Source organism: Amblyraja radiata, chromosome 13 (assembly GCF_010909765.2).
Source record: "Amblyraja radiata isolate CabotCenter1 chromosome 13, sAmbRad1.1.pri, whole genome shotgun sequence".
In the NCBI taxonomy this organism is placed as follows: Eukaryota; Metazoa; Chordata; class Chondrichthyes; order Rajiformes; family Rajidae; genus Amblyraja; species Amblyraja radiata.
Window position 1 is genome coordinate 46,609,087 of NC_045968.1, and position 19,273 is coordinate 46,628,359.

At 45.3% G+C, this 19,273-nt stretch overlaps 1 protein-coding gene across 1 annotated transcript in view; it reads left to right on the forward strand.

Annotated features, from left to right (window-relative positions):
• Positions 1-4,624: 4,624 nt before the first annotated feature.
• Positions 4,625-19,273, forward strand: part of LOC116979501 (collagen alpha-1(IV) chain-like) — a 51,361-nt gene continuing 36,712 nt past the window's right edge. Inside the window, exons 1-2 of the mRNA XM_033031010.1 lie at positions 4,625-4,666; positions 7,658-7,690. Of these exons, the coding sequence (XP_032886901.1) occupies positions 4,625-4,666; positions 7,658-7,690 (75 nt within the window). The remainder of the gene's footprint in view (positions 4,667-7,657; positions 7,691-19,273) is intronic.

A 19,273-nucleotide genomic window follows, 5' to 3' on the forward strand; every position in this document is an offset into this window, starting at 1 on the left:
AAATATAGCCAATGAACTGACCTCAACTACCTTCTGTGGCAGAGAATTCCAGAGATTCAACACTCTCTGTGTGAAAAATGTTTTCCTCATCTCGGTCCTAAAAGATTTCCCCCTTATCTTTAAACTGTGACCCCTTGTTCTGGACTTCCCCAACATCGGGAACAATCTTCCTGCATCTAGCCTGTCCAACCCCTTAAGAATTTTGTACGTTTCTATAAGATCACCCCTCAATCATCTAAATTCTAGCGAGTACAAACCGAGTCTATCCAGTCTTTCTTCATATGAAAGTCCTGACATCCCAGGAATCAGTCTGGTGAACCTTCTCTGTACTCCCTCTATAGCAAGAATGTCCTTCCTCAGATTAGGAGACCAAAACTGTACGCAATACTCCAGGTGTGGTCTCACCAAGACCCTGTACAACTGCAGTAGAACCTCCCTGCTCCTATACTCAAATCCTTTTGCTATGAATGCTAACATACCATTCGCCTTCTTCACTGCCTGCTGCACCTGCATGCCTACTTTTAATGACTGGTGTACCATGACACCCAGGTCTCTTTGCATCTCCCCCTTTCCTAGTCGGCCACCATTCAGATAATAGTCTACTTTCTTGTTTTTGCCACCAAAGTGGATGACCTCACATTTATCCACATTATACTGCATCTGCCATGCATTTGCCCACTCACCCAGCCTATCCAAGTCACCTTGCAGCTTCCTAGCATCCTCCACACAGCTAACACTGGCCCCCAGCTTTGTGTCATCCGCAAATTTGGAGATGTTGCATTCAATTCCCTCGTCCAAATCATTAATATATATTGTAAATAGCTGGGGTCCCAGCACTGAGCCTTGCGGTACCCCACTAGTCACTGCCTGCCATTGTGAAAAGGACCCGTTTACTCCTACTCTTTGCTTCCTGTCTGCCAGCCAGTTCTCTATCCACATCAATACTGAACCCCCAATACCGTGTGCTTTAAGTTTGTATACTAATCTCTTATGTGGGACCTTGTCGAAACCCTTCTGAAAGTCCAGATATAACACATCCACTGGTTCTCCCTTATCCACTCTACTAGTTACATCCTCGAAAAATTCTATAAGATTCATCAGACATTATTTACCTTTCTTAAATCCATGCTGACTTTGTCCAATGGTTTCACCACTTTCCAAATGTGCTGCTATCCCATCTTTAATAACTGATTCTAGCAGTTTCCCCACTACCGATGTTAGACTAACTGGTCTGTAATTCCCCGTTTTCTCTCTCCCTCCCTTTTTAAAAAGTGGGGTTACATTAGCTACCCTCCAATCCTCAGGAACTACTCCAGAATCTAAAGAGTTTTGAAATATTATCACTAATGCATCCACTATTTCTGGGGCTACTTCCTTAAGTACTCTGGGATGCAGCCTATCTGGCCCTGGGGATTTATCGGCCTTTAATCCATTCAATTTACCTAACACCACTTCCCGGCTAACCTGGATTTCACTCAGTTCCTCCATCTCATTTGACCCCTGGTCCCCTACTATTTCCGGCAGATTATTTATGTCTTCCTTAGTGAAGACAGAACCAAAGTAGTTATTTAATTGGTCTGCCATGACCTTGTTCCCCATGATCAATTTACCTGTTTCTGACTGCAAGTGACCTACATTTGTTTTAACTAATCTTTTTCTCTTCACATATCTATAAAAGCTTTTGCAGTCAGTTTTTATGTTCCCTGCCAGTTTTCTTTCATAATCTATTTTCCCTTTCCTAATTAAGCCCTTTGTCCTCCTCTGCTGGACTCTGAATTTCTCCCAGTTCTCTGGTAGGCTGCTTTTTCTGGCTAATTTGTACGCCTCATCTTTTGTTTTGATACTATCCCTGATTTCCCTTGTTATCCACGGATGCACTACCTTCCCTGATTTATTTTTTTGCCAAACTGGGATGAACAATTGTTGGTACACACAATTGCTGGGGAAACTCAGCGGGTGCAGCAGCATCTATGGAGCGAAGGAAATAGGCGACGTTTCGGGCCGAAACCCTTCTTCAGACTGATGGGGGGTGGGGAAAGAAAGAAGGAAAAGGGGAGGAGGAGGAGGAGCCCGAGGGCGGGCGGATGGGAGGGTGGGAGGAGACAGCTAGAGGGTTAAGGAAGGGGAGGAGACAGCACGGGCTAGCCAAATTGGGAGAATTCAATGTTAATGCCATAAGGACGCAAGGACCCCAGACGGAATATGAGGTGCTGTTCCTCCAATTTCCGCTGTTGCTCACTCTGGCAATGGAGGAGACCCAGGACAGAGAGATCGGATTGGGAATGGGAGGGGGAGTTGAAGTGCTGAGCCACCGGGAGGTCAGGTAGGTTATTGCGGACTGAGTGGAGGGTCCCAAGCAGTCGTTCCAGGTGCGACAAAGGTTCACCTGTATCTCCTCCAACCTCATCTACTGCATCCGCTGCTCTAGATGTCAGCTGATTTACATCGGTGAGACCAAGCGTAGGTTGGGCGATCGTTTCGCCGAACACCTCCGCTCAGTCCCCTTAGACAATTATGTTGAAAAGTGGCCCTTTTTGATTTTTGCCCTGGATTTGTCTGCCTGCCACTTTTACTTTTTACCTTGCTACCTACCCTCATTTTACACCCCTCTGTCTCTCCGCTCACACATTTAAGAAACCCTTTCCCTTTAACTCCATCATCAACTATCCCATTTGACACCCCACCCCCCTTATTCAGTTAAAACCACCCGTGTAGCAGTGGCAAACTTGCCTGCCAGAATGCTGGTCCCCCACCTGTTAAGATGCAATCCGTCCCTTTTGTACAGTTCCCCCTTACTCCAAAACAGATCCCAGTGATCTAAGAATCTAAATACCTGCCCCGTGCACCGGTTCCTCAGCCATACATTCAGGTCCCGTATCTCCCTGTTCCTGCTCTCGCCAGCACGAGGAACTGGAAGCAAACCGGAGATAACAACCCTGGAGGTCCTGCTTTTCAGTATTTTTCCGAGCTCTCTAAAGTCACGCTGCAGAATACTCATCCCCTTCTTTCCAACATCGTTTGTGCCGACATGCACTACCACTTCCGGCTGTTCACCTTCGCCCTTGAGGATTTTCTGCACTCTGTCCGTGACATCCTGGATCCTGGCACCAGGAAGGCAGCACACCATCCTCGAATCCCGTCTGTTGCCGCAGAAACCCCTGTCCGTACCTCTCACATTGGAGTCTCCCACTACAATGGCGTTGCCTGACTTTGGCCTTTTTGGTTTGGGCTCAACAGCCCTGTTCGCATCGCAAGCCAGTCCGCCGCTCAGTGTATAAACGTCTTCTGTCCCGACAGCTTCTAAGTGGGTGAACCTGTTCACAAGAGGTACAACACCCGGGGACGTTTGCATTCCATGCTTCCCTCCCTTTCTCACTGTCTCCCACCTTCTCTCTTCCAGTACCTTAGGTGTAACAATCTTACTAAAGATGAGGTTGGAGGAGATACAGGTGAACCTCTGTCGCACCTGGAACGACTGCTTGGGTCCTTGAATGGAGTCGAGGGGGGAGGTAAAGGGACAAGTGTTGCATCTCTTGCGGTTGCAACAGAAAGTGCCCGGGGAGGGGGTGGTACGGGAGGGAAGGGAAGAATTGACAAGGGAGTTACGGAGGGAGCTGTCTTTGCGGATGGCAGACATAGGCGGAGATGGGAAGATGTGGCGAGTGGTGGGGTCACGTTGGAGGTGGCGAAACTGACGGAGGATTACTTGTTGTATGTGACGGCTGGTGGGATGAAAGGTGAGGACTAGGGGGACTCTGCCCTTGTTGCGAGTGGGGGGATGGGGAGAGAGAGCAGTGTTGCGGGGTATGGAAGAGACCCTGGTGCGAGCCTCATCTACTGTGGAGGAGGAGAACCCCCGTTCCCTGAACCCCCGTTCCTCATTCTTCAGGGAACGGGGGTTCCCCTCCTCCGCCAATTTTGAAAGAGGAAATTGCTCTGCGTGATTGAATGCAAAATAAAAAAAAAAACAAATGTATAGTGGTGATACTGAACCATTCATTCAAATCTGCCAATAAACACAAAACTATACACGGCAATGATAATCCAGCATCAGGGAATGCCTCAAAGACATTTTATCGAACAAAAATCGTGACTTTGTCCAGGTCATGAACGAAGGCCCTAAGTTAAACATTCTGTGCCTTTTCAACAAATATTGGGAATGGAATTAATCTTTGGAGATACAAATCTTTCAAGAGAGGAGACTGAATGCAACAGAGAACTGACTGCTTCTTAAAGATGCAGCTTTATATTCCCTTTTGTTGAAGTTGTTCGGAAAGATATCGGGCCTGTGAGCAACTGCTTTGTGACCTTCACCCCCATCACCATCCAACCCACAACAATGATGTTTGATTTTTGATGGTTGATCAGTCTGAAGAAGGGTTCCAACCCAAAACGTAATCTAGCCATATTCTCCAGGGATGCTGTCTGACCTGCTGAGTTACTCCAGTATTTTGTGTCTTTCTTTGGTATAAACCAGCATCTACAGTTCCTTCTTATTATATTGTGTTTCATTTTTGCCCCTCTCAATTTTCTAAATTCTGGAACTTGGAGCTAGGACTATACTAGGACTAGACCTCATCTAACTCTGCTAATCAAGAGGAGTTAAAATGTAGTGTGAGGGGGCATGACTGCCCCTGAGAAATCAAGAATACGTAAGATAGCTGTGGTTTGCTTTTTAATTTGGAGTGCGAACAGAAGCTCAATGTACATTCTAAATGTAACAAACTCAGTATAACCCAAAGATTAGATAAATGTTTTGCTTGCATATAGATGTGAAAGACTCTAAGGAATTACAGCAAATGTTGCACTAATTGGTTCCTTTTATTCAATTAAATAGATAAGGATACACTACTTGAATGTGATCAGATTGAAGTCCATGTCAAGGAAATTATATGTGATGGATTTGTTAATCAAATATTCTATCAAACTAGAAAGCAAACAATCAAACGATAACATCTAAAATAATAAGGTTCCATTGGCAAATTTGCGCTTTGATCAGTTTTCTGTTTAGATTTAGAGATATAGTATGAAAACAGGCCCTTCGTCCCACCAAAGCCCTTTCCGACCGCTGATCACATGTTACCACTAGTTCAATCCACTCTCATCCACTCCTTACACACCAGAAGCTAATTTCTTGACTTTTTAAACATTTTTTTTCATATTTCTTTCCTCATGCTCTCACTTGCTCATGAGAAAATATGTTATTTCCTCTTATTTGCCTGTAACCTAATTTATCTTGGATGCCCATAACTCCACCCTGATTTCCATCATCCCTATACACAGGGGCAACTTGCAGTTTGAAAATAAGAAGTGCTGGAAATAGCACTCTTCCCTGTCGGGGACCCGACTATTCCCTGTCGGGTCTCGGATGTCGTTGGGCCTAACATCGTGGAGCCGGCGGCGACCTCTGGCCGGGACTAACCTGAGGGCTCCAGTTGCAGAGCCTGCGGAACTGAGATCGCGGAGCTGGCCAACTTCGGAGCGGGAAGAGCTGTGGTGGCTTGCGGCTGTGACCGGACTTTGGAGTTCGGAGGCACCGGCCGCAGACCCGGTGGACAGGAACATCGGGAGCTCGCAGGTCCCTGGTGGGAGACCGCTTTTCCGAGCTCCGCAACGGCGACTTCTCCCGCTGGAACCGCGGGTTTAAAGGACATGGAGCCGGGGCCTAACATCGCCCGGCGTGGCTTAAACGGCCTCAGGACTTACCATCGCCCGCCGGGGGCTTTAACATCGGAGCCCCAGTTCGCCTCGACACTGCAGTTGGACTGCTGAACCATGGGAGAAGGAACAAAGGGAAGATAAAGACTTTGCCTTCCATCACAGTGAGGAGATGTTGGAGACTCACTGTGATGGATGTTTATGTAAACTGTGTTAAGTGTGGGTCTTGGATTGTTTTGTAATGTAAAAAACTGTAGAAATTATATTTCGTTCAAACCTAGGTTTGAATGACAGTAAATAGCATTCTATTCTATCAGTGAGAATGGAAAAAGAGTTAATATTTCAGGTCAGAGACCCTTTGTCAGAACTGACTGTAACTCTCACTTACCAAAAAACCTTCCATACCTAACCTAATATACATTCCTTACAACACAGAAGGAAATTATTCAGATCATTAGGTCCATGCCAGCTCCCAGCAGAGCCATCTCATCCATCCAGTTCCCCACTCCTTATTACCTTAGCCCTGCAATGTGTTCTCTCTTGCACGCTCAAGGCTGCGTGCTCAGCCCCCTGCTCTACTCACTCTATACTCATGACTGTATAACCTGACATAGTACGAACTCCATCTTCAAGTTCGCCGACGACACCACTGTTGTGGGACGAATTATAGATGGTGATGAGTAAGAGTATAGAAGTGAGATCGACCGATTGACCAAATGGTGTCAGCACAACAACCTGGCTCTCAATGTCAGTAAGACCAATGTGGACTTTGAGAGGAAGGATGAGGACCCACAATCCTGTTTATATCAAAGGACGATGGTGAAGAGAGTCAAACACTTAAAATTCCTGAGCGTGTATATTTCTGAAGATCTTTCCTGGAGCCAGCACACTGATGCAATTCTAAAGAAAGCACATCAGCGCCTCTACTTCCTGAGAAGATTATGGAGATTTGGTATGTCAGAGAGGATTCTCTTGAACTTCTACAGGTGTACAGTAGAGAGCATACTGACTGGTTGCATCGTGGCTTGGTTCGGCAACTTGAATGCTCAGGAGCGAAGAATGCAAAAAGTTGTGAACACTGCCCAGTCCATCACTGGCTCTGACCTCCCCACTATTGAAGGGATTTACCGGTGTCGCTGCCTCAAAGGCAGCCAACATAATCAGAGTCCCACACCACCATTCTGTTGTGCTGCTGCAAGAAAGAATGTCATGGTTCTATCTGGGACATATGACAATAAAACACGTTTTAAAGGGGTCTGATTCATTTTTTTCAAACTGTACTCTGTTTTAAATTGCTTGCATTTGTAAAATGGTTACATTTTACAATTGGCTTCTTGTCCTTCCACACTCTCAATGATTCAATAACCTTTATTGTCATGTGTACATAGGTACAATGAAATGCGTTGTTGTTCATACAACCAGGTAGAATCATGTAGCAGACGTCACCCAGGCAGTACACAAGAGTTGCCACGTTTCTGGCGCTGACAAAGTTACAAAAGTTCACCAAACAGTCCTATTTCCTGCTGCATGTGGCAGAACCCCCCCCCCCCCCCCCCCCCCCCCCCCCCCACACCTGCCGACAAAAGCAGGATAATTCATTTGTGATTGACTTGCATTCTGTATAGACTGAAGGGACCATTGTATAATCAAATATGTGAATATGTCCCATATTGAATCAGTCATGCACCAGATCCAAGATGCATGACTGACCCATTGGTGGTGAACCTGTGGAATTCATTGCCTCCAAAGGCTGTGGAGGCCAAGTCAATGGATATTTTTAAGGCAGAATAAATAGATTCTTGATTAGTACTGGTGTCAGGGGTTATGAGGAGAAGGCATGAGAATGGGGTTGAGGGGGAGAGTTAGACAGCCATGATTGAATGGTGAAGTAGACTTGATGGGCTGAAAGGCCTAATTCTGCTATCACTTATTAACTATGAATGTGAAGACTGTGATGTGTTGTAGGTGGTAGATATTAATTCTTCCTCCTCTCTCCTAGGGTCTTCCAGGAAACCCAGGGTTGCCAGGTGTTGCCGGACCAAGAGGACTCCCAGGCTTACATGTAAGTTGAGACAAGAGAAACTGGGATGTGGAGCAAAAAAAATGCACATGCAAGCTGAGGAGATTAGTTTAACCTGGCATCATGTTTGACACTAACATTGTGGACAGAAGTGCCTGTTCCTGACCTGTACTATTCTATGTTCTATGATCTATCTATCTTTATAGAATATTGAATATTTCCTTCACTTTATTTCAGATTTCCAATATCAATAATGTATTTGTATTGTTGCAAAAGGTTTTGTAGCTTTGGTTTTAATTGCAAAATCCCTGGGAAATCTCTTTCTCATGTATTTGGTGGTCTAACAGGTTAACATTAACATTAACAATGTATCCAAATGTAAACAAAACAAATTTAACAAAAGTACTGGGGGAAAAAAAGTGATGACATTGAAATGTGATACAGGTGCACAACCTTTTATCCGAAAGCCTTGGGACCAGACACTTTTCGTAATTCAGAATTTTTCGGCTTTCGGAATGGAAGATTTTTAGCGTAGATTTTAACGGCTGGCTCAGTGGTAGAGTGCTCGGCTCATATCCGCAAGGTCGCGAGTTTGCGCCTCGATCCCGGCAGTTACTCGATCGCGAGTTTGAGTCTTCAATGTAGTTTTTTCTTGCAGTATAGGAGAGAATAGGGAGGGTTAGGTTGGGATAATTCTATGCGAGATGATCTTAGTGCGGGAGACAAGTGTAGGAGAGGTGTACTGATTGTGTGGGCAGAACTTTGGAAGTGATTGCCCACCATTCTCAAAAGCCGCTGTGTCTCCCTGTCCCTCCAACTCCAGAGGAATCCGCTCCCCGATGGGCCGCTACGGCGACAAGTGGCAGTTCGCCCACAGCCCGAGCTGCGCCACCCCAAGAACAAGACGTACCTTGCACACCATCAGCTTCTGCCCCTGCGTGTTCCTCTGGAGTTGGAGCGGGGCTGGGCTGGAGTTGCTGATCTGGGATCTCCGTGCTTGCAGTGGGCCTGGGGGTCGGTGTCCCGATGAGGGGGCGCAGCTCGGGCTGTGGGCGAACTGCCACTTGTCGCCGTAGCGGCCCATCGGGGAGCGGCTTCTGGTGGTCCTGACGTCTCTCAGTTCCTGTCCAGGGGGGTGGCCGGAGACGTCAGGACCAACAGGAACCCGCTCCCCGATGGGCCGCTACAGCGACAAGTGGCAGTTCGCCCACAGTCCGAGCTGCGCCCCCTCATCCGCAACCCCGGTTTCCTCTGGAGTTGGAGCGGGGCTGGGCTAGAGTTGCTGCTGGCTGTGAGTCTCTGGGATCTCCGTGCTTGCAGTCAGGTGTCCCGTTGGTCCTGACGTCTCCGGCCACCCCCCTGGAATGGAGCTGAGACTGGGAACTGTACCGCCCTTGCCCCCTCCCTCTGCAACTGCAAACAACCCCACAGTTCCCAGTCTCAGCTCCTGTACATGGGGATGGCCGGAGACGTCACAGCCCGAGCTGCGCCCCCTCATCCGCAACCCCAAGACCAAGACGTACCTTGCACACCATCAGCTTCTGTCCCTACGGGGAGCGTGTTCCTCTGGAGTTGGAACGGGGCTGGGCTGCTGCTGGCTGTGGGTCTCTGGGATCTCCGTGCTTGCAGTGGGCCTGGGGGTCGGTGTCCCGTTGGTCCTGACGTCTCCGGTGACTGGCACTGACCTGCTGGCATCGCCGCCGTGAAGATAGTGCAAAGCCCCCGTGCCGGTGCAATGGGCGGGGGGCTGGAGAGGGGAGGGAAGGGGTCACACACATGGCCGGGAAGCAGAGGGGTGTAGGTGGGGTGAAACTGAAGGGAGCGACAATCTGCTGCTGCCTGCCTGCTGAGTTAAAAAGTTCCCATGCAAGACTCACGATACACTGTGTATCGTGAGTCTACCGTGGGAACTTTTTAACTCAGCGGGCAGGCAGCAGCAGATTGTCAATTATTAACCCTCCCGCGCAATATACCCTCATCTTCTCTTTTATGAATGGGGATTTAGTTCCCCTTTCTTCGAGGACCGACCGGAGGTTCCGCTGTCACCTCTGCGGGCCGCCCTCGGTGAACGTCTTCAAGGACCTTTCTTCAAGGACCGAAAAAATGTCCGCTATTCGGAGCTTTTCGTTATTTGGAACTTCGGATAAAAGGTTGTGCACCTATACATAAAGAATTAAATATAACAATAATTTGTAATATACCCAGATTTGAAGTTACAAAGGAAGAGAACTTGAATATTTACAAATCAAATTTCTTTTCAGGGACACCCAGGTATTCAAGGGCCACCAGGTGAACAGGTATGTTTTTAACTATCTTGGAGTCTGGAAGAATCATTTAATTTAAATGTTATTTTGCTTAGTAATGATGTCAAACTTGAATGAATAACACAATAGCATGAATAGCACAATAATACTTATTTGTTTGGAATGAATGTTGGGATTACAACTACTCCCAGTTGGAAGAATTATTGTAAGTGGACTTCCAATGTATTGCCTTATGATTTGAGGTAGCGGGTACGTAGGGGCTCGTACGAGTAAAAAGTAACAATTTTTTTCATCATGAGTATTTTTTTTACTCATGGCCATTTTTCACAGTGTTGAAAAAACGTCACGAGTTTACCGGATTTCCCGAGTACCTACCGTTACTCGTATGAGTCGCCACGTGACATCCACGAGCTCCTACGAACCCGCTACGTTGATTACACGAGCTTGAATCAGGGGAGAACTCCGGAGAACTCTTGAATTACCTCATACAGTGGGACAGGCCCTTTAGAACCTATTTCTTGGGGCGGAAATGTGAAAGACTAGAGAGCATAGCTTTAAGATGTGAACAATCCAGTGATCACAATACCATTAGTTTCAATATAATTATGGAGAGGGTCAGAACTGGACCTAGGGTTGAGATTTTTGATTGGAGAAAGGCTAACTTTGATGAGATGCGAAATGATTTAAAAGGAGTGAACTGGGACATTTTGTTTTATGGGAAGGATGTAGAAGAGAAATGGAGGACATTTAAAGGGGAAATTTTAAGAGTACAGAATCTTTATGTTCCTGTTCGGTTGAAAGGAAACAGTAAAAATTGGAAAGAGCCCTGGTTTTCAAGGGAAATTGGACATCTTGTTCGGAAAAAGAGGGCGATCTACAATAATTATAGGCAGCATGGAGTAAATGAGGTGCTTGAGGAGTATAAGGAATGTAAAAAGAATCTTAAGAAATAAATTAGAAAAGCTAAAAGAAGACATGAGATTGCTTTGGCAAGTAAGGTGAAAGTAAATCCAAAGGGTTTCTACAGCTATATTAATAGTAAAAGGATAACGAGGGATAAAATTGGTCCATTGGAGAGACAGAGTGGACAGCTATCTGCAGAGCCAAAAGAGATGGGGGAGATAATAAACAATTTCTTTTCTTCGGTATTCACCAAGGAGAAGGATATTGAATTATGTGAGGTAAGGGAAACTAGTAGAGTAGCTATGGATACTATGAGTTTCAAAGTAAAAGAAGTACTGACACTTTTGAAAAATATAAAAGTGGATAAGTCTCCAGGTCCTGACAGGATATTCCCTAGGACATTGAGGGAAGTTAGTGTAGAAATAGCCGGGGCTATGACAGAAATATTTCAAATGTCATTAGAAACGGGAATAGTCCCCGAGGATTGGCGTACTGCGCATGTTGTTCCATTGTTTAAAAAGGGTTCTAAGAGTAAACCTAGTAATTATAGGCCTGTTAGTTTGACTTCAGTGGTGGGCAAATTAATGGAAAAGATACTTAGAGATAATATATATAAGCATCTGGATAAACAGGGTCTGATTAGGAACAGTCAGCATGGATTTGTGCCTAGAAGGTCATGTTTGACTAATCTTCTTGAATTTTTTGAAGAGGTTACTAGGGAAATTGACGAGGGTAAAGCAGTGGATGTTGTCTATATGGACTTTAGTAAGGCCTTTGACAAGGTTCCTCATGGGAGGTTGGTTAAGAAGGTTCAACTGTTGGGTATAAATGCAGGAGTAGCAAGATGGATTCAACAGTGGCTGAATGGGAGAAGCCAGAGGAGTATGGTGGATGGCTGTTTGTCGGGTTGGAGGCAGGTGACTAGTGGGGTGCCTCAGGGATCGGTGTTGGGTCCTTTGTTGTTTGTCATGTACATCAATGATCTGGATGAAGGTGTGGTAAATTGGATTAGTAAGTATGCAGATGATACCAAGATAGGGGGTGTTATGGATAATGAAGAGGATTTCCAAAGTCTACAGAGTGATTTAGGCCATTTGGAAGAATGGGCTGAAAGATGGCAGATGGAGTTTAATGCTGATAAATGTGAGGTGCTACACCTTGGCAGGACAAATCAAAATAGGACGTACATGGTAAATGGTAGGGAATTGAAGAATACAGTTGAACAGAGGGATCTGGGAATAACCGTGCATAGTTCCTTGAAGGTGGAATCTCATATAGATAGGGTGGTAAAGAAAGCTTTTGGTATGCTAGCCTTTATAAATCAGAGCATTGAGTATAGAAGCTGGGATGTAATGTTAAAATTGTACAAGGCATTGGTGAGACCAAATCTGGAGTATGGTGTACAATTTTGGTCGCCCAATTATAGGAAGGATGTCAACAAAATAGAGAGAGTACAGAGGAGATTTACTAGAATGTTGCCTGGGTTTCAACAACTAAGTTACAGAGAAAGGTTGAATAAGTTAGGTCTTTATTCTCTGGAGCGCAGAAGGTTAAGGGGGGACTTGATAGAGGTCTTTAAAATGATGATAGGGATAGACAGAGTTGATGTGGACCAGCTTTTCCCTTTGAGAATAGGGAAGATTCAAACAAGAGGACATGACTTCAGAATTAAGGGACAGAAGTTTAGGGGTAACATGAGGGGGAACTTCTTTACTCAGAGAGTGGTAGCGGTGTGGAATGAGCTTCCAGTGGAAGTGGTGGAGGCAGGTTCGTTGGTATCATTTAAAAATAAATTGGATAGGCATATGGATGAGAAGGGAATGGAGGGTTATGGTATGATTGCAGGCAGGTGGGACTAAGGGAAAAAAGTTGTTCGGCACGGACTTGTAGGGCCGAGATGTAATTGTTATATGGTTATATGGTTATATAGGAGATGTTTTTAGTCATAAATTGGTAGATGCCTGTTTTGCGCTGGTGGGAGAGACAGAAACAAAAGTAGTATTTAAGAAGCTTTTGATAGACACATGGATATGGAGGGATATGGATCATGTGCAAGCAGAGGAGATACTTTTATTATGGCATCACGTTCGGCGCAGACATTATGAGCCGAAGGACCTGGTCCTGTGCTGTACCGCTCTACATTCTAGGATTGCATGATTGATTGGATTGGATTGACCTGACAGACAATTTGATACCTGCATCTAAAGAAGGTGACAAAATATATCAAGAAACCTGACACTTTCACATCACCACCAGGTAAAATGATGGAATTGGTGATTATTGAAGAAAATAAGATTTCTTGAAATGGTAAAAGATCAGATAATTCATAATTAACACAAATTCAAAATGGGAAGATTTGGGATAAGAACTGGATTCAATTATGTAGCTGAATAATGTCTTGGAGGCAGCTATCTGGACTGAATTGGGGATGGGGCCTAGGGAGATGTGATTGAATGAATGCATCTCTTACAGTTAATATTGTCAGTAATGCAAAATGGGAATAGAAGCTCAGTGTATGATGGCTGACAGTGGTCTTGCTAAAATAATTAGTTTATATAAATGCTGGACCCATGGTGGATGAAGTTCAATAAGAACATAAATACAAAACATTGTAATCTGCGAGAAAAAGATGGTAATACTGGTACTTAAGGGATGACATTAAAAAGTAACAGCATGTACACTGTAAAATCAAGAACCCTGAGAGAAAATAATTTGCATAGCCAGGGGAAATGGAGCCAGCATAGAATCAATGGGATTTAGCTAAAAAAACAACATGGAATTGGGCTCTTCAGCCCAGCAAAACATCTATTTACACGTCCTATGTTATCCTACTTTACCATCCTCTCCCTGCACAATGTAGGCAATTTTACTGGGGACCAATTAACCTACAAACCTGCACATCTTTGGGAAGTAGGGGGAAATTGGAGCACTTGGAGGAAACCAACGAGGTCACAGGGGGAATATGCAAACTCCACACAGACAGCACCCGAGGTCAGGATCGAACCCAGGTCTCTGGCTCTAGGAGGCAACAATCCCACTGTGCCTGGGTTGAATGGTTGCTTCATGTGCAACAATGATTCTGTGGATGCTCCAAGAATGTACCAAGATTTCTCAAATCCGGATGAAATAAATGATAGAACAATAAGAGATACATTTTAATTTGTTCTTTGACGTTGAGATTTTAGGTTTAAGGATTAGATTCATGTGGGGATAGATAGCTGAAGGCTCCCATTGCTGTTTTGCTGTAGAGGGAATGGGCAGGTGAGCGGTATCAGGTAGAGGCAGAAATGTGGACACAATGGACGGCAGATGTTGGAATCTTGAGCAAGATAAAACAAACTAGTGGAAGAACACAGCGGGTCAGGCAACATTTGTGGAGGAAAGTGAACTGACGATGTTTCTCTATCATCTTTTGTATTGTAAGCAACTTGGAAAGATAAATCTCACTCTAACTTCAAACTCAATCAATGCAGTAAATTATAGGTTGAAACAAAACAAAAACAGGATGCATATGGTGTTGTCAAAACAGCAACTTGTAAAACAGACTGAAGATAGACATGAAATGCTGGGGTTACTCAGCGGGCAGGCAGCATCTCTGGAGAGAAGGACTGGGTGATGCCTCAGGTTGAGACCCAAAATGGACTCCTGGATTACGGACCAAAACTCTGTAAATATATGCAGAAAAAATGAATGCCCTCATGAGTGTATGTGGATGAATGAGTTCATTCATTGTCAATGATTACAATATCTGAAATGTAGTTGCTGGTTTTGTATTTCAGTCTGTTATGGCCCCAGAGGACGGATGCTAACACACACCTTTCCGCATGGACAACCATGTAAACTAATTTTATGAAAGTTATATTTAATATTTTTTTTTGGCAGGGCATTGTATTTCCAGGACAAAAAGGTGAGAAGGTAAGTGAAACTGTACATAATTTTGTACTGCAACTTTCATTTCACTGGGACTATCGTTGCAATTAAGAGGATACTTCCCATGGCCATTTCAAATCTCATGCATGAATAACATAATATTTCCAATTTGGACATGTTCAGATATCCAAATACCCTTTAAACTGTATAACGCATGTTTAGATAGATGGGTTTCTCAGCTATGACTCATGTCTTCTTAATGTAATTGGGCACATTATGTATTTAGCTTATTTTAATCTAAACAGCTTGTAAACAGGCCATTCAGTCCACTGTCCACACTGACCAACGATCACCCCTTCAAACTAGTTCTCTATTATCCTACTTTCTCATCCATTCCCTACACACCAGAGACAATTTACGGAAGCCAATTAACCTACAAACCCGCCGCCTTTGGGATGTGCGAGGAAACTGGAGTACCGGAGGAAGCCCAAGGGCTCACAGGTAGAACGTGCAAACTCCACACAGACAGTACGCAAAGGCAGAATTGAATCCAGGTTTCTGGCACTGTGAGCAGCAAATCTACTAGTTGTGCCATAGTGCCGCCCACTCATGATGTATCAATTAATTCCACTCTTAAGGAAATATTCATCTGAATCATCTTAAATGGATATATTAGTACAGCTGACTTTTAATTACTTCGGAATGCTAAGGAAAACAATTAACCTCCTTTTCTCTCCTATTGCCATTATTCTAATGCTGACAGATAATGAAAAGAGCATGTGAATCTGCAGAAGTCCACGTTCTCCACTGTGGTACTGGCAGGGTCTTTAGGATGCAGCCCTGCTTACGAATGGACAGTGTTTGATGTCTAGCACTGTTGCTGCTTCAATGTTGCAAAATAGCATCTTATTTTTGGAAAAAACAATTTATTATTTAAACTGATAAGGACAAGCGTAGAAAAAAAAGGTTTTTCCAATGTGAAGATTTTGCAACAAGGTCATAGATTTGGATAGTTTGAATGTTCTTTTACGGTAGACAAAACCTTTGCAAGAAACAAGAGGTGTATGCCATTGAGTTAGGTTCCTGGCAGAAAGTGCCATTCCTAATATTTTCAGTGCATTACCTTAAATGTTTCACAGTGAACAGAGCTGTAGAAGTTTCTTCATTCTATTCCTTAAATATAGATGTTTGGATTACAAAGTAATGATCCTTGTCAGATTGGTACAGTGGTCACCTTGTGGAGCATTGTCAGTGTATCCTAACGCCCCTGTCCCACTTAGGAAACCTGAACGGAAACCTCTGGAGACTTTGCGCCCCACCCAAGGTTTCCGTGCGGTTCCCGGAGGTTGCAGGTGGTTGCCGGAGGTTGCAGGTAGTGGAAGCAGGTAGGGAGACTGACAAAAACCTCCGGGAACCGCACGGAAACCTTGGGTTGGGGCACAAAGTCTCCAGAGGTTTCCATTCAGGTTCCCTAAGTGGGACGGGCATTACTGATCTTCTCACTGACCTCTGAAAGTATTTCCTCTTCGGTATAATCAGTGTTCATTTTGAAAATCCGCTCCTTTGCAGACAAATGCGGACTATTCCTGCAGATTTGACTATTGCTGTGGGATTCTGCCTGATATCCATAACCACAAGCAGAAGATGTTGACCTTTGTGTTCTTTATTCTCACTGTGCTAACTACCTGTTTATTTCATTCTTTATCATCAGGGTGAAGAAGGTGACCCAGGACACGTTGAACTAATTCAGCTTCCTGAAGAAGTTTTTTTTAAAGGCGATCAGGTATAAGCAATGATAAATTAACATGAAAAATAAGCAATAATGGCGTACACTTGGCTCAAAGGCTTGCCAACATTTTTCTGTGGCTTTTACCTTCATTCATTTTTAGCTGTAAAGTCCATTCATACAAGTGCCATTATTGCAAAAAAAAAAAAAATGTTTTCCTTATTACAAAATATAAAATTAATCTGTGAAAAATACAAACGTGACCTTGCTTGAAGAACATCTACAAAGAACACAAAGTGGTTGGAATGGAACTGGCTGGATTGTATGGATTTCACAGGCTTCTTTTGGTGAACATTTAAAAAAAGAACTGAAACTTTGGAAATCTATAACAGAAAATGGTGGAATTACTCAAACACCACACCACATGTGCGAGGAGAGAAAGAGTTAGCATTTCCATTCAAATACCCCTTATTGAAGAACCAGATTTGAAGAAGGGGTTTAACCTGAAATGTTGACACTGTCAAATATGCTCCTAAAGCTTACCCCCCTTAATCTAGTTCAGTAAAAACACTGAGTCAAGCACTGGACCAACTAAACTTTATTTTTGAACGAACAACACATCCCCCTATACGATACCTAAACCACCACGGGTTCGATCCTTGTCTCTGCCAGGCCAAGCTCTTCAGCCTCATGCAACCAGACACTACCAAAAGGTCACGCAGTCCCAAGCGCCCTTCCAGAAGATCGACACAAATCCGAATGGGGGCTACCTTTTATAGGTCAACGAACCCTGAGGGGCCGAACTACATAGGGGTGGTTCCCCTTACTAACCATCACACATATCGATTACATTAAACTTTTATTGACAGTCCCCCAACCCAATTGCAAAGAGTCCCAACACAATGTTTCTACAGAAGCTTCTGGAAAGAAGTCAACTTAACTGAATAATGCACCATTTACCCTGGCAGTACAAACAATTCAGCCAGGGCTTCACACTTTGGCCAAACAGCAGGTTAACTGTTTTGCAACATTAGTTACAATCCCTTTGCAGTAATCCAATCACACCCATGCATCTACAACACCTTAGAGTTTCTCTGCAAAGTGCTCATACATATTATCAATTACGAGGACATCTGGACCTCTCCTTATCTGATGTATTGATCTGTGACCTAGACTTCCTGGCACCAGCTCACAGCTTGTGGCTTCTTACACAGGAAAAGGCTAACTGGCCTTGTAGATGCATGAATCCTCTGCTTTATTTCAGCTTTGTTTTGGCCAGGATTTACAACACCGTTTCACTTCCCACAGGTGCAGCCTGACGTGCCAAGTATTTCCAGCATTTTCAGTTTATATCTTCTGTACTTTGAACTATCTGTGTTTCAGCCACTCCCTTTAATTATGTGAAAATGCATATAAACAATATCTGTCATGCTCTTGACATATCTACACTTCTTTCAAATAAAATGCTGATGGAATATAGGGAAATACAGCAGATATACTGTATTAGTGTTCACATAAGGACCCACCATTATATTCAGCAGTACTGTGCCAGTTTTTAGACTTGTGTTTCAAAAATATCATCTCCCCTTCTTCGTTCCAATGAGTTTAAGCTCAACCTACTCAACCACTTCTTCATCCCAGGAATTAATCTAGTAAACCTTATCTGCGCTGTCTCCAATGCAAGTGTATCATTCATTTAAATATGGAGACTAAATCTGTACACAGTACTCCATGAGCTGTTTCACCAGTGCCCTGTAAAGATGAACAAAAAATCACTCCTACTTTTTTTATGTAACTGGACTAAGTGGGATCCAGTCACACGGGAGGTCTGGTCCCCCAACGCAACCCATTCCCCAATGCAATATTCCACCACTCACCTGTTCCCCCAACGCAACGGCGGGAGCGTTCTGTAGTCAGGGAGTGGGGACGGCTTAACACGGGGAGCGGCCTGCAGCCAGGGGTGTGGGGGAGGGGTGGAAGTGGGGGAGGGGTGGGTGTAGGGGAGGGTGTGTGTGTGGGGGAGGGGTGTGTGTGGGGGAGGGGTGTGTGTGGGGGAGGGTGTGTGTATGGCGGGGGGAGTGGGGGAGGGGGTGTGTGTGTGGGGGAGGGGTGTGTGTGTGTGTGGAGGGGGGGTTGTGGGGGTAGGGGAGGGTGTGTATGTGGGAGGGGGGGGGGGGTTGTGGGGGTAGGGGAGGGTGTGTATGTAGGAGGGTGTGTGGTGTGGGTGCTCCAACCGCACTCACCAGTTCCAGGACGCGTCACTGGACTCACTCACCGGCTCCAGGACCTGGCGCCTGTCGCACTCGATGACTCCCAGCCCCGATTGCAGTCACCGGCACCCGGCTCCTCGTGGTAGTCGCCGCCCCCGCCCCTGCCCGAACACAGCAGCCCCCGCCCCTGCCCGAACACAGCAGCCCCCGCCCCTGCCCGAACACAGCAGCCCCCGCCCCTGCCCGAACACAGCAGCCCCCGCCCCAGCCCCAGCCCGAACACAGCAGCCCCCGCCCACGAACACAGCAGCCCGCGCCCGCGAACACAGCAGCCCGCGAACACAGCAGCCCGCGCCCGCGAACACAGCAGCCCGCGCCCGCGAACACAGCAGCCCGCGCCCGCGAACACAGCAGCCCGCGAACACAGCAGCCCCTGCCCGCGAACACAGCAGGCCCCACCTACACTCTGCACCTTCAGCTTTATTCCCGTCGCCGGTGATTGACAGCGGGTGCTGGAAGGGGAGTCGCCGTCCCGGCGAATAACAAACCAATAAGTTTTGTAATATTTCACCAATCAGAATAAACCTTGATGCACTTGCAGCACAGAAGAATGGCGAATAAG